At 46.3% G+C, this 18068-nt stretch overlaps 1 protein-coding gene across 1 annotated transcript in view; it reads right to left on the reverse strand.

Annotated features, from left to right (window-relative positions):
• The window catches only part of LOC132386030 (E3 ubiquitin-protein ligase TTC3-like), a 126571-nt gene that overhangs the window by 17840 nt on the left and 90663 nt on the right, over positions 1 to 18068 (reverse strand). Inside the window, exons 4-6 of the mRNA XM_059958314.1 lie at positions 6771 to 6858; positions 6629 to 6685; positions 1229 to 1352 (exon numbers count right to left, since the gene is read on the reverse strand). Of these exons, the coding sequence (XP_059814297.1) occupies positions 1229 to 1352; positions 6629 to 6685; positions 6771 to 6858 (269 nt within the window). The remainder of the gene's footprint in view (positions 1 to 1228; positions 1353 to 6628; positions 6686 to 6770; positions 6859 to 18068) is intronic.

Consider the following 18068-nt stretch of genomic DNA (forward strand, 5'->3'; position numbering starts at 1 on the left):
AGTGAACATTTAAGCAGTTTTTTTGAAGAAATGACGTATCTGCCGATGTATAGTACAGCCAGGAAATACCTTCTCTGAGGTGATCACAAAGAAATAAATTTCTTAAAATAACTGACCTTTCGATGGAGTAGTCATCACACAAACCTCCCAACCTCTCAGGGATTAATTCAAACGTGTGTGCCACTATTCACGAATAAATCCTACATGTCAGTTATTGTGAAGATGAACAATATGTCATTTACTTTGCCCAAATCCTTTGGTTTCTGTGATGTTGTTGATGTCTTCACTCCCTCTCTCTCTCGACAGTAAAACTGAGTAATCAAAAACCTGCGGCAACTCTCTAACCACCTGGCAGCAAACTCAACGCAGCGAAATAAAAATATAACTACCCCATGCCATGGCGGGCTTTGTTTTAAGTACAGTTTGGAACATGCCATCACGTGACATAACATCACTCCACAACCACGAGACTATTACATCATCTAACTGTCCTGTGATCAAACTGTGGGAATGTAACAATTCAAATTATTAGCAATCCAAATGAAATATTTTTCAGCACAATTAATAATTTAATTAGTTCAGCACAATATTGTTGTGTTGCATTACTCTATGTTCTAACAATTCTAAGCACTGCAAAAATCCTCCTGGGTTTTAAAAAAAATCATCCCGTCTAGCAATGATTCCAAAAAGAAGCTTCGAATAGCGTTCAGTGAGACCCCCATCACTGCTCCCCTTCTTCTCTACGACTCTTCGATCATGCACTCCTCACTTGCTCTTCTTCCCCTCATCCCCACCTCTTCACCCTTCCTTTTCTGTCCTGATGGAGGGTCCTGGTCAGAAACATGGACTGTCCATTTGATGATGCCACCACCTGACATGCTCAGATCCTCCAGCTTTTTGTGTGTGTTGCCTGGAATTGTCGTATCTTCCTTGTAGTTTAACTTTCCTAAGTTTGCGAGTATTCATAATTGTTCAGTGAATTTTCCAGTAATTACTGTAAAGCTGCCTCAGTTCTTTTCCTGGGAACTTCTTTTTTCCCGTGGAAGGTGCCATATTACACAGATCTGATTAACTTATTGGTTAACTGTTACCAATCCAATTTTCTGTTTATCTCTAGAGTTTGCTCACGTAACAATAAAATGGCAGCAAGGAACAAGTTTTATGCCTTGTTTGCGCCTTTAGAAAAAGCATCAGAATCCAACCTTATGCAGCAACAAGCAATACTCACAGTGAAGCCCAGTTAATACGAGGACTGCAGCCACTTGTGTTTTATTTCCTACTGTCATCTTCCAGGCATCCCGAAAAATCGTTTGCTGCTTTATGACGTTCATTGCCTCTTCCAAAGTGGAACACTGAAAAGAAACCAACCTTAACTTTCAGAGCCATGTTCAGAGCCTCTACATGAACAAAAGAAACATTTTAGAAATGGTAAGCACACAAGTCATAAAAAAACAATTTTTTGTAAAGTTAGTGTAACCCCCTGGGTCGCCTCAGGCTGGCTCAGCTCGTTTCGTCTGGGGGAGCAGCCTTCGGCCCCGCCAAACTGGGTAATCAGCTGGTGTGGATGCTGTGTGATGTCCCCGCCTCGCCCAAAAACAGACAGTACACCATATGCGATTAAATGAGTACAATTTATAAAGGTTACTATAACTAAGTGATTAATAACGATACAGTATATATGAAGAGAAAATTAAAGAAAAGGCGCCAAACTTATCAAAGTCCAAACCACTTCGTGCACAACCTTTGGAGCTCAATTACTGAGGTCTTCTGGCCACCATTCGATCCCCTCCGAACTCCTCGACTCGCAGCTCAGGATCCTCCGAACTCCTCGACTCTCCAAACAGCTCAGGACCCTCCGAGTGGTCAACCAAGCACATCTAGCTTCATCCCCCCCCCTCCCCTCCTCGGAGAATCTCCCGGCCTCAGACCCCCCTTTGGGGTCCGATCCTCGCCCAACTTACAGTATTGCGTCCTCTCTCTCGACCCCCTCGCGCCGATCTGCCCAAAAGCCCATCAACAAAAGCTTACAGACTCAGAAGAAAGAACATTAATCCCCATTTGGTTTACAAAGGAATACCATTCTCGTTATCAGTAAATTAGCATTCCTGCTAGTTAACAAAAAGAAGAAACCCTCTTTACACTCTCCCTCCACCAAATAAAAGTCATGTCCTCATGACTACTAAATAACTCTCCACCTTTCCTGCCAACACACCATAACCCAAGCACAAACAGTGACATCTCCTCCCCACACAGTAACCCTCACGCCCTGTTCCTCAGGCGCTACTTAGGCCAACTATCTGGGAGTTCCCTAACCCTTCTGAGACCTCCGTACCCCCTCACCTAAACCCTTCAGGCTCGGACACAACTGGGGATACCTTGGGCCCACTACCAACTCCTCTCTCAACCTCTCACTCAGGCCCCACACTGCACACAGCTAACCCTCCTCGCTACACCTGACTCAATGGGAGAAGGGCCAAAAGTCTCTTCCTCAATCGAGGGAAAGTCAGCAAAAGGCAGCATGTACCACACATCCAGCACATCATCCATCGAATCTGTATTCTTCCTCATTCCGGTGATCGGTAGCTGCTGTTTGATCTTCTCCAAACGGAAACACGTGGCCTGCACTGCTCCCGCAGTCTCTTCAGCCTCCTGTTCAGTATTCACTGCACTTCTCTCCAGCTTTTTCTTCCTCATGACTTCTTCCAGATCAACTTTCAGGTTTTGCACTTCATTTGAACTGTCGATGGTCATCTTCAGGTTCCCTTCAAGCTTCCGCTTCTCTCTTCTGAGATTCGTCTGTAATTTCTTCACCTCTCTGGGTTCTCAGTTTGCTATTACCCTCAGTCAGACAACTTTCTTCATTCTCTCCAACTTGTAAGTCTTCCGAATGGTTCCAGATCACTTTCTCCAGTCTCTCCATCTTCATTTCAAACTTGGTTCCGTAGAGACAGTCACTCACGAGCTGCGACCTTCGCCAGCCCTGGCACGTGTCCCGAAAACACTTTAACTCTGTAGTTCTCAACTGCTCCTGCAACGACCTCACTTCATATTCTCCTGAGGCAAATCCAAATACCAAGAGATCATCCACATACACCAAAACTCCAAACGCCTCCACATCCCCTATGGTCTTCCACCTGCCCCGCAGGAAGGTTGCAAGGGCTCCAGATATGCCCTGTGGCATCTTTTCGGACCCGAAGACTCCTAGGGAATTTATAACGGCCGTCTTCTCCTTGTTGGCCCCACTCATCGGGATCTGGCAACATCCATTCCTCAGATCCAGCACCTTAAACCACTTCACACCACTCAGACAGGCCATCGCCTCTCTGGCCCTCAGGGCCATATTCTGGTCACTGACAGTGCGCCTCTTCAATGCAATATAATCCACACACACGCTGCCTACATCTCCCATGGCTGTAGGGGCCAGTCGCCGCAACCTCTCTCTCTCCGAGGTGTCTTCAGCAGTCAACTCCGCTCCCTTGTGGTATTTCGCAGCGTCCACTAAGAGGGTCTCACCCTCAGATACTTCCCCCAGGCCGTACCACCACTGGCTCTTGTTTGAATTCAGTATCAGCCCAATGCTGCTACACACGTCCGCACAAGCAGCTCGAAACCCTGGGTGCATCGACAATGCCTCCAAACAGCGCTCACCCGCCTCCTCCGGGCAGGCCCCCAAGCGCACCAGCAGGATATTGGTTCTCTCTAGAACAGAAACGCTGCCTGTCTCAACAGGGTCCGGACACATCAGCATTAACGATTCCTGAACCTCAGTCTCCTCCACATTTGCCTCCAAGAACTCCATTTTCACTGACCAACAACCGTCGTCTGGATAATCACCGGCACTGGTACCCCGAATCTCCAGTGTCCTCAATGTTGTCAAGGGTAAATGCTTCCAATAACGGTTATGAAACAAACTGTACAGCAACTTCACCGGCGCCCCGGTGCCGAGGATGGCTTTAACTTGACTTCCATCCATCTGTAACAACACCTGTGCGCTTGGTCCCTCTAAGCCTTCAGGAATAGAGTCTGTTCCTTTCGGGAGTTCCTTGGTACATTGCTGGGAACGTGCTCCCCCAGAGACCCCAAGCCGTTCCCCCACTGGGCCTCCTCTAAGTTTCCCGACACCTCTTGAATCAACGGAACAACTGATCCCCTTGGCACCACAGGCAATTTATCTGCCCCCCTAGGCAAAAAGGGATACCCTAACAACTTCCCACCAATCTCCTGCCACGGGTATGAAGCCCCCCAGCTGCGGCATTTGACTTCCAGTCGAATCACACGCATTTTCCCACACTTTCCCAGAACTGGCAGCTGTCACTTCACGGTAATTGCGCCTGACAGTTCTAACAAAGTCACCAGCCCGCCTACTCAAACTTTCAACCCGTCCCTGTCGCTTTTCCTCAGCCAAGTACTGCCACTCACCCAACAACTGAGGGGTCCGCTCCGCCCATGCTTCCGCCCCTTTAGGGCTGGACATTATTCCAATAACTAGGCGGAGCTCACCACTGCTGAAACATCCCAACCTGTCACTCCTCAATCTCCAAACAGTACGGACAACCCATGGTCCCACCACCATTTCGTCAGCACTAGTTGGAACTCGAAAGACCTCCAGGCTACCAAAAGCAGCCACCCCACCCAACACACACACAGCGATAACCAGCAATCGCACACCCACAAAGGCACACAAGCTCTTCGCCGCAGACATAATTTAAATAGGGTGATCACACAGCCTCCACAGAAATCAATCCCGGACGATGTAACCCACAATGTAACCCCCTGGGTCGCCTCAGGCTCGCTCAGCTCGTTTCGTCTAGGGGAGCAGCCTTCGGCCCCGCCAAACTGGGTAATCAGCTGGTGTGGATGCTGTGTGATGTCCCCGCCTCGCCCAAAAACAGACAGTACACCATATGCGATTAAATGAGTACAATTTATAAAGGTTACTATAACTAAGTGATTAATAACGATACAGTATATATGAAGAGAAAATTAAAGAAAAGGCGCCAAACTTATCAAAGTCCAAACCACTTCGTGCACAGCCGTTGGAGCTCAATTTCTGAAGTCTTCTGGCCACCATTCGATCCCCTCCGAACTCCTCGACTCGCAGCTCGGGACCACCCGAACTCTTCGGACTCTCCAAACCGCTCAGGACCCTCCGAGTGGTCAACCAAGCACATCTAGCTTCATTCCCCCCCCCCCCCCGGAGAATCTCCCGGCCTCGGATCCCCCTTTGGGGTCCGATCCTCGCCCAACTTACAGCATTGCGTCCTCTCTCTCGACCCCCTCGCGCCGATCTGCCCAAAAGCCCGTCAACAAAAGCTTACAGACTCAGAAGAAAGAACATTAATCCCCATTTGGTTTACAAAGGAATACCATTCTCGTTATCAGTAAATTAGCATTCCTGCTAGTTAACAAAAAGAAGAAACCCTCTTTACATTAGCCTCTGAATCAAAGAGCGTTCTCTATTCCACAGCACCCACGTTTTCCATTTTACAGGAAGAAATACCCACTCTAAATTGGAAGGCCATTTCATTGAGCACCTCTGCTTCATTTATCAAAAATCAGAATTTCCCAGTGACCAAACATTTTAATTCCAATTCCCAGTCCCATTCTGAAATGTCAGTCCATGGCCCCCTCATGTGCCATAATGATGCCATCCTCTCCTTACAGTAAAAAATTTTCCTTCCCCTCCCTACTCTAGTTTCTTGCCTCTTATCACCACCTATCACCTCCCACTGTGACCCGCCCCCTTCCCTTTCTTCCATGGTCCACTCTCCTCTCCTGTCAGATTCCTTCCTCTCCAGCCCTTTTCCTTTCCCACCCATCACCTCCCCCTGGTGTCCCTCCTCCTTCCCTTTCTCCCACGGTCCACTCTCCTCTCCTGTCAGATTCCTTCCTCTCCAGCCCTTTACCTTTCCCACCCATCACCTCCCCCTGGTGTCCCTCCTCCTTCCCTTTCTCCCACGGTCCACTCTCCTCTCCGATCAGATTCCTTCCTCTCCAGCCCTTTACCTCTCCCACCCATCACCTCCCCCTGGTGTCCCTCCTCCTTCCCTTTCTCCCACAGTCCACTCTTCTCTCCTGTCAGATTCCTTCCTCTCCAGCCCTTTACCTCTCCCACCATCACCTCCCGCTGGTGTCCCTCCTCCTTCCCTTTCTCCCACTGTCCACTCTCGTCTCCTATCAGATTCCTTCCTCTCCAGCCCTTTACCTTTCCCAACTATCACTTCCCCCTGGTGTCCCTCCTCCTTCCCTTTCTCCCACAGTCCACTCTCCTCTCCTATCAGATTCCTTCCTCTCCAGCCCTTTACCTCTCCCACCCATCACTTCCCCCTGGTGTCCCTCCTCCTTCCCTTTCTCCCACAGTCCACTCTCCTCTCCTATCAGATTCCTTCCTCTCCAGCCCTTTACCTTTCCCAACTATCACTTCCCCCTGGTGTCCCTCCTTCTTCCCTTTCTGCTCCATGCCTCCTGGAAAATGGGTTGAAAATAATAATTGATGTAAAGCGACATCTGGAGATTGTGGCCAGCCTGAAGGAGGGTATTAACCTGCCAACCAAATTTACTTGGGAGCCTTATTAAATAAGTAGGAGAACTCATGCTTAGAACAAGTTTAGACAAAGTTTGATTTTACCTGGACAAGGTTTTCATTAACAACACGAACAAACTGGATTAGCAGTGGTCGTTTCATCTGGAAAACGATTTGAAAATAAAGGATAAAACACCAATCAGAGCAGGAACAGGAAAAGAAATTTCGCCAGGCTTTAGATACTTACAACATAAAAAAGCAGGGCTCTATGTGCATTTTCCAAACGATTGATGATCTTCAGCGTTTTCAGATCAAGGCCCTGCAGCACACCATGACTGCAAGAAACAGAAGAAAATTATAACAATGTGCTACACACTTGCTGAACAGTTTATAACACAGTGACAAACACTGAGTAAACAATTTATAACACAGTGACAAACACTGAGTAAACAATTTATAACACAGTGACAAACACTGAGTAAACAATTTATAACACAGTGACAAGCACTCAGTAAATAAATCATAACACTGAAACAAACACTCGGCGAACAATTCATAACACGTTGACGTACACTCAGTGAACAATTTATTTACACGGTGACATACACCCAGTGAAAAATCTATAACACACAGACATACACTCAGTGAACAATCTATTACACAGTGACGTACACCCAGTGAACAATCTATAACACGGGGACGTACACTCGGTAAATAATTTATAAGACTGTGACGTACACTCGGTGAACAATCCATGACACATTGACGTACACTCGGTGAACAATCCATGACACGTTGACTTACACTCGGTGAACAATCCATGACAGGGGGACGTACACTCGGTGAACAATCCATGACACGGTGACGTACACTCAGTGAACAATCCATGACAGGGGGACGTACACTCGGTGAACAATCCATGACACGGTGACGTACACTCGGTGAACAATCCATGACAGGGGGACGTACACTCGGTGAACAATCCATGACACGGTGACGTACACTCGGTGAACAATCCATGACACGTTGACGTACACTCGGTGAACAATCCATGACACGGTGACGTACACTCGGTGAACAATCCATGACACGGTGACGTACACTCAATGAACAATCCATGACACGGTGACGTACACTCGGTGAACAATCCATGACACGGTGACGTACACTCGGTGAACAATCCATGACAGGGGGACGTACACTCGGTAAATAATTTATAAGATGGTGACGTACACTCAGTGAACAATCCATGACACGGTGACGCACACCCTGTAAACAATCTATAACACGGTGACGTACACCTGGTGAAAAGATTATAACACGGTGACGAACACTCAGTGAACAATTCATAACACAGGGACGTACACTCAGAGAACAATCTATAACACGGTGACATACACCCAGTGAAAAATCTATAACACAGACGTACACTCAGTGAACAATCTATAACACAGTGACGTACACCTGGTGAAAAGATTATAACACGGTGACGAACACCCAGTGAACAATCTATAACACGGGGACGTACACTCGGTAAATAATTTATAAGACTGTGACGTACACTCGGTGAACAATTCATGACACGGTGACGTACACTCGGTGAACAATCCATGACACGGTGACGTACACTCAGTGAACAATCCATGACAGGGGGACGTACACTCGGTAAATAATTTATAAGATGGTGACGTACACTCAGTGAACAATCCATGACACGGTGACGTACACCCTGTAAACAATCTATAACACGGTGACGTACACCTGGTGAAAAGATTATAACACGGTGACGAACACTCAGTGAACAATTCATAACACAGGGACGTACACTCAGAGAACAATCTATAACACGGTGACATACACCCAGTGAAAAATCTATACCACAGACGTACACTCAGTGAACAATTCATGACACGGTGACATACACTCAGTGAACAATTCATGACACGTTGACTTACACTCAATGAACAATTCATGACACGTTGACGTACACTCAGTGAACAATCCATGACACGTTGACTTACACTCGGTGAACAATGCATGACACGTTGACGTACACTCGGTGAACAATCCATGACACGGTGACGTACACTCAATGAACAATCCATGACACGGTGACGTACACTCGGTGAACAATGCATGACACGTTGACGTACACTCGGTGAACAATCCATGACACGGTGACGTACACTCAATGAACAATCCATGACACGGTGACGTACACCCAGTGAAAAATCCATGACACGGTGAGGTACACTCAATGAACAATCCATGACACGTTGACGTACACTCAGTGAACAATCCATGACACGGTGACGTACACTCAGTGAACAATCCATGACACGTTGACGTACATTCGGTGAACAATTCATGACACGTTGACGTACACTCAGTGAACAATCCATGACACGTTGACTTACACTCGGTGAACAATCCATGACACGGTGACGTACACTCGGTGAACAATCCATGACACGGTGACGTACACTCAGTGAACAATTCATGACACGTTGACTTACACTCAATGAACAATTCATGACACGGTGACGTACACTCGGTGAACAATCCATGACACGTTGACGTACACTCGGTGAACAATCCATGACACGGTGATGTACTCTCAGTAAACAATCTATAACACGGTGACGTACACTCAGTGAACAATTCATGACACAGTGACGTACACTCAATGAACAATTCATCACACGGTGATGTACACAGAGTAAACAATCTATAACACGGTGACGTACACTCGGTGAACAATCCATGACACGGTGACGTACACTCGGTGAACAATCCATGACACGTTGACGTACACTCGGTGAACAATCCATGACACGGTGATGTACTCTCAGTAAACAATCTATAACACGGTGACGTACACTCAGTGAACAATTCATGACACAGTGACGTACACTCAATGAACAATTCATCACACGGTGATGTACACAGAGTGAACAATCTATAACACGGTGACGTACACTCGGTGAACAATCCATGACACGGTGACGTACACTCGGTGAACAATCCATGACACGTTGACGTACACTCGGTGAACAATCCATGACACGTTGACGTACACTCGGTGAACAATCCATGACACGGTGACGTACACTCAGTGAACAATCCATGACACGGTGACGTACACTCGGTGAACAATCCATGACACGTTGACGTACACTCGGTGAACAATCCATGACACGGTGACGTACACTCAATGAACAATCCATGACACGGTGACGTACACTCAGTGAACAATTCATCACACGGTGATGTACACAGAGTGAACAATCTATAACACGCAGATGTACACTCGGTGAACAATCCATGACACGGTGACGTACACTCGGTGCACCATCCATGACACGGGGACGAACACTTGGTAAATAATTTATAAGACGGTGACGTACATTCAGCGAACAATTCATAACACGGGGACATACACTCAGGAAACAATTTATTTACACGTTGACGTACACTCGGTGAACAATTCATAACACGGGGACATACACTCAGAGAACAATTTATTTACACGTTGACGTACACTCGGTGAACAATTCATGACACGGTGACGTACACTCAGTGAACAATTCATGACACGTTGACTTACACTCAATGAACAATTCATGACACGTTGACGTACACTCAGTGAACAATCCATGACACGTTGACTTACACTCGGTGAACAATGCATGACACGTTGACGTACACTCGGTGAACAATCCATGACACGGTGACGTACACTCAATGAACAATCCATGACACGGTGACGTACACTCGGTGAACAATGCATGACACGTTGACGTACACTCGGTGAACAATCCATGACACGGTGACGTACACTCAATGAACAATCCATGACACGGTGACGTACACCCAGTGAAAAATCCATGACACGGTGAGGTACACTCAATGAACAATCCATGACACGTTGACGTACACTCAGTGAACAATCCATGACACGGTGACGTACACTCAGTGAACAATCCATGACACGTTGACGTACACTCGGTGAACAATTCATGACACGTTGACGTACACTCAGTGAACAATCCATGACACGTTGACTTACACTCGGTGAACAATCCATGACACGGTGACGTACACTCGGTGAACAATCCATGACACGGTGACGTACACTCAGTGAACAATTCATGACACGTTGACTTACACTCAATGAACAATTCATGACACGGTGACGTACACTCGGTGAACAATCCATGACACGTTGACGTACACTCGGTGAACAATCCATGACACGGTGATGTACTCTCAGTAAACAATCTATAACACGGTGACGTACACTCAGTGAACAATTCATGACACAGTGACGTACACTCAATGAACAATTCATCACACGGTGATGTACACAGAGTGAACAATCTATAACACGGTGACGTACACTCGGTGAACAATCCATGACACGGTGACGTACACTCGGTGAACAATCCATGACACATTGACGTACACTCGGTGAACAATCCATGACACGGTGATGTACTCTCAGTAAACAATCTATAACACGGTGACGTACACTCAGTGAACAATTCATGACACAGTGACGTACACTCAATGAACAATTCATCACACGGTGATGTACACAGAGTGAACAATCTATAACACGGTGACGTACACTCGGTGAACAATCCATGACACGGTGACGTACACTCGGTGAACAATCCATGACACGTTGACGTACACTCGGTGAACAATCCTTGACACGTTGACGTACACTCGGTGAACAATCCATGACACGGTGACGTACACTCAGTGAACAATCCATGACACGGTGACGTACACTCGGTGAACAATTCATGACACGTTGACTTACACTCAATGAACAATTCATGACACGGTGACGTACACTCGGTGAACAATCCATGACACGTTGACGTAAACTCGGTGAACAATCCATGACACGGTGATGTACTCTCAGTAAACAATCTATAACACGGTGACGTACACTCAGTGAACAATTCATGACACAGTGACGTACACTCAATGAACAATTCATCACACGGTGATGTACACAGAGTGAACAATCTATAACACGGTGACGTACACTCGGTGAACAATCCATGACACGGTGACGTACACTCGGTGAACAATCCATGACACGTTGACGTACACTCGGTGAACAATCCATGACACGGTGATGTACTCTCAGTAAACAATCTATAACACGGTGACGTACACTCAGTGAACAATTCATGACACAGTGACGTACACTCAATGAACAATTCATCACACGGTGATGTACACAGAGTGAACAATCTATAACACGGTGACGTACACTCGGTGAACAATCCATGACACGGTGACGTACACTCGGTGAACAATCCATGACACGTTGACGTACACTCGGTGAACAATCCTTGACACGTTGACGTACACTCGGTGAACAATCCATGACACGGTGACGTACACTCAGTGAACAATCCATGACACGGTGACGTACACTCGGTGAACAATTCATGACACAGTGACGTACACTCAATGAACAATTCATCACACGGTGATGTACACAGAGTGAACAATCTATAACACGGTGACGTACACTCAGTGAACAATCCATGACACGGTGACGTACACTCGGTGAACAATCCATGACACGTTGACGTACACTCGGTGAACAATCCATGACACGGTGATGTACTCTCAGTAAACAATCTATAACACGGTGACGTACACTCAGTGAACAATTCATGACACAGTGACGTACACTCAATGAACAATTCATCACACGGTGATGTACACAGAGTGAACAATCTATAACACGGTGACGTACACTCGGTGAACAATCCATGACACGGTGACGTACACTCGGTGAACAATCCATGACACGTTGACGTACACTCGGTGAACAATCCATGACACGTTGACGTACACTCGGTGAACAATCCATGACACGGTGACGTACACTCAGTGAACAATCCATGACACGGTGACGTACACTCGGTGAACAATCCATGACACGTTGACGTACACTCGGTGAACAATCCATGACACGGTGACGTACACTCAATGAACAATCCATGACACGGTGACGTACACTCAGTGAACAATTCATCACACGGTGATGTACACAGAGTGAACAATCTATAACACGCAGATGTACACTCGGTGAACAATCCATGACACGGTGACGTACACTCGGTGCACCATCCATGACACGGGGACGAACACTTGGTAAATAATTTATAAGACGGTGACGTACATTCAGCGAACAATTCATAACATGGGGACATACACTCAGGAAACAATTTATTTACACTTTGACGTACACTCGGTGAACAATTCATAACACGGGGACATACACTCAGAGAACAATTTATTTACACGTTGACGTACACTCGGTGAACAATTCATGACACGGTGACGTACACTCAGTGAACAATTCATGACACGTTGACTTACACTCAGTGAACAATTCATGACACGTTGACGTACACTCAGTGAACAATCCATGACACGTTGACTTACACTCGGTGAACAATGCATGACACGTTGACGTACACTCGGTGAACAATCCATGACACGGTGACGTACACTCAATGAACAATCCATGACACGGTGACGTACACTCGGTGAACAATGCATGACACGTTGACGTACACTCGGTGAACAATCCATGACACGGTGACGTACACTCAATGAACAATCCATGACACGGTGACGTACACCCAGTGAAAAATCCATGACACGGTGAGGTACACTCAATGAACAATCCATGACACGTTGACGTACACTCAGTGAACAATCCATGACACGGTGACGTACACTCAGTGAACAATCCATGACACGTTGACGTACACTCGGTGAACAATTCATGACACGTTGACGTAAACTCAGTGAACAATCCATGACACGTTGACTTACACTCGGTGAACAATCCATGACACGGTGACGTACACTCGGTGAACAATCCATGACACGGTGACGTACACTCAGTGAACAATTCATGACACGTTGACTTACACTCAATGAACAATTCATGACACGGTGACGTACACTCGGTGAACAATCCATGACACGTTGACGTACACTCGGTGAACAATCCATGACACGGTGATGTACTCTCAGTAAACAATCTATAACACGGTGACGTACACTCAGTGAACAATTCATGACACAGTGACGTACACTCAATGAACAATTCATCACACGGTGATGTACACAGAGTGAACAATCTATAACACGGTGACGTAAACTCGGTGAACAATCCATGACACGGTGACGTACACTCGGTGAACAATCCATGACACGTTGACGTACACTCGGTGAACAATCCATGACACGGTGATGTACTCTCAGTAAACAATCTATAACACGGTGACGTACACTCAGTGAACAATTCATGACACAGTGACGTACACTCAATGAACAATTCATCACACGGTGATGTACACAGAGTGAACAATCTATAACACGGTGACGTACACTCGGTGAACAATCCATGACACGGTGACGAACACTCGATTAACAATCCATGACACGTTGACGTACACTCGGTGAACAATCCTTGACACGTTGACGTACACTCGGTGAACAATCCATGACACGGTGACGTACACTCAGTGAACAATCCATGACACGGTGACGTACACTCGGTGAACAATCCATGACACGTTGACGTACACTCGGTGAACAATCCATGACACGGTGACGTACACTCAATGAACAATCCATGACACGGTGACGTACACTCAGTGAACAATTCATCACACGGTGATGTACACAGAGTGAACAATCTATAACACGCAGATGTACACTCGGTGAACAATCCATGACACGGTGACGTACACTCGGTGCACCATCCATGACACGGGGACGAACACTTGGTAAATAATTTATAAGACGGTGACGTACATTCAGCGAACAATTCATAACACGGGGACATACACTCAGGAAACAATTTATTTACACGTTGACGTACACTCGGTGAACAATTCATAACACGGGGACATACACTCAGAGAACAATTTATTTACACGTTGACGTACACTCGGTGAACAATTCATGACACGGTGACGTACACTCGGTGTACCATCCATGACAGGGGGACGTACACTCGGTAAATAATTTATAAGACTGTGACGTACACTCAGTGAACAATTCATCACACGGTGATGTACACAGAGTGAACAATCTATAACACGCAGATGTACACTCGGTGAACAATCCATGACACGGTGACGTACACTCGGTGCACCATCCATGACACGGGGACGAACACTTGGTAAATAATTTATAAGACGGTGACGTACATTCAGCGAACAATTCATAACACGGGGACATACACTCAGGAAACAATTTATTTACACTTTGACGTACACTCGGTGAACAATTCATAACACGGGGACATACACTCAGAGAACAATTTATTTACACGTTGACGTACACTCGGTGAACAATTCATGACACGGTGACGTACACTCAGTGAACAATTCATGACACGTTGACTTACACTCAGTGAACAATTCATGACACGTTGACGTACACTCAGTGAACAATCCATGACACGTTGACTTACACTCGGTGAACAATGCATGACACGTTGACGTACACTCGGTGAACAATCCATGACACGGTGACGTACACTCAATGAACAATCCATGACACGGTGACGTACACTCGGTGAACAATGCATGACACGTTGACGTACACTCGGTGAACAATCCATGACACGGTGACGTACACTCAATGAACAATCCATGACACGGTGACGTACACCCAGTGAAAAATCCATGACACGGTGAGGTACACTCAATGAACAATCCATGACACGTTGACGTACACTCAGTGAACAATCCATGACACGGTGACGTACACTCAGTGAACAATCCATGACACGTTGACGTACACTCGGTGAACAATTCATGACACGTTGACGTAAACTCAGTGAACAATCCATGACACGTTGACTTACACTCGGTGAACAATCCATGACACGGTGACGTACACTCGGTGAACAATCCATGACACGGTGACGTACACTCAGTGAACAATTCATGACACGTTGACTTACACTCAATGAACAATTCATGACACGGTGACGTACACTCGGTGAACAATCCATGACACGTTGACGTACACTCGGTGAACAATCCATGACACGGTGATGTACTCTCAGTAAACAATCTATAACACGGTGACGTACACTCAGTGAACAATTCATGACACAGTGACGTACACTCAATGAACAATTCATCACACGGTGATGTACACAGAGTGAACAATCTATAACACGGTGACGTAAACTCGGTGAACAATCCATGACACGGTGACGTACACTCGGTGAACAATCCATGACACGTTGACGTACACTCGGTGAACAATCCATGACACGGTGATGTACTCTCAGTAAACAATCTATAACACGGTGACGTACACTCAGTGAACAATTCATGACACAGTGACGTACACTCAATGAACAATTCATCACACGGTGATGTACACAGAGTGAACAATCTATAACACGGTGACGTACACTCGGTGAACAATCCATGACACGGTGACGAACACTCGATTAACAATCCATGACACGTTGACGTACACTCGGTGAACAATCCTTGACACGTTGACGTACACTCGGTGAACAATCCATGACACGGTGACGTACACTCAGTGAACAATCCATGACACGGTGACGTACACTCGGTGAACAATCCATGACACGTTGACGTACACTCGGTGAACAATCCATGACACGGTGACGTACACTCAATGAACAATCCATGACACAGTGACGTACACTCAGTGAACAATTCATCACACGGTGATGTACAGAGAGTGAACAATCTATAACACGCAGATGTACACTCGGTGAACAATCCATGACACGGTGACGTACACTCGGTGCACCATCCATGACACGGGGACGAACACTTGGTAAATAATTTATAAGACGGTGACGTACATTCAGCGAACAATTCATAACACGGGGACATACACTCAGGAAACAATTTATTTACACGTTGACGTACACTCGGTGAACAATTCATAACACGGGGACATACACTCAGAGAACAATTTATTTACACGTTGACGTACACTCGGTGAACAATTCATGACACGGTGACGTACACTCGGTGTACCATCCATGACAGGGGGACGTACACTCGGTAAATAATTTATAAGACTGTGACGTACACTCAGTGAACAATTCATGACACGTTGACGTACACTCGGTGAACAATTCATGACACGGTGACGTACACTCAGTGAACAATTCATGACACGTTGACGTACACTCAGTGAACAATCCATGACACGTTGACGTACACTCAATGAACAATCCATGACACGGTGACGTACACTCAGTGAACAATCCATGACACGGTGAGGTACAGTCAGTGAACAATCCATGACACGGTGAGGTACACTCAATGAACAATCCATGACACGTTGACGTACACTCAATGAACAATCCATGACACGGTGACGTACACTCGGTGAACAATGCATGACACGTTGACGTACACTCGGTGAACAATCCATGACACGTTGACGTACACTCGGTGAACAATCCATGACACGGTGACGTACACTCGGTGAACAATCCATGACACGGTGACGTACACTCGGTGAACAATCCATGACACGGTGACGTACACTCAATGAACAATCCATGACACGGTGACCTACACTCAGTGAACAATCCATGACACGGTGAGGTACACTCAATGAACAATCCATGACACGGTGAGGTACACTCGGTGAACAATCCATGACACGGTGAGGTACACTCGGTGAACAATCCATGACACGTTGACGTACACTCGGTGAACAATCCATGACACGGTGAGGTACACTCAATGAACAATCCATGACACGTTGACGTACACTCAGTGAACAATCCATGACACGGTGAGGTACACTCAATGAACAATCCATGACACGGTGAGGTACACTCGGTGAACAATCCATGACACGGTGAGGTACACTCGGTGAACAATCCATGACACGTTGACGTACACTCGGTGAACAATCCATGACACGGTGACGTACACTCAGTGAACAATCCATGACACGGTGACGTACACCCGGTGAACAATCCATGACACGGTGACGTACACTCAGTGAACAATTCATGACACGGTGACGTACACTCAGTGAACAATTCATGACACGTTGACTTACACTCAGTGAACAATCCATGACACAGTGACGTACACTCGGTGAACAATCCATGACAGGGGGACGTACACTCGGTGAACAATCCATGACACGGTGACGTACACTCAGTGAACAATTCATGCCACGTTGACTTACACTCAATGAACAATTCATGACACGTTGACGTACACTCGGTGAACAATCCATGACACGGTGATGTACTCTCAGTAAACAATCTATAACACGGTGACGTACACTCGGTGAACAATCCATGACACGGTGACGTACACTCAGTGAACAATTCATGCCACGTTGACTTACACTCAATGAACAATTCATGACACGGTGACGTACACTCGGTGAACAATCCATGACACGGTGATGTACTCTCAGTAAACAATCTATAACACGGTGACGTACACTCAGTGAA

This window comes from Hypanus sabinus (assembly GCF_030144855.1).
Source record: "Hypanus sabinus isolate sHypSab1 chromosome Y unlocalized genomic scaffold, sHypSab1.hap1 SUPER_Y_unloc_5, whole genome shotgun sequence".
Taxonomy (NCBI): Eukaryota; Metazoa; Chordata; class Chondrichthyes; order Myliobatiformes; family Dasyatidae; genus Hypanus; species Hypanus sabinus.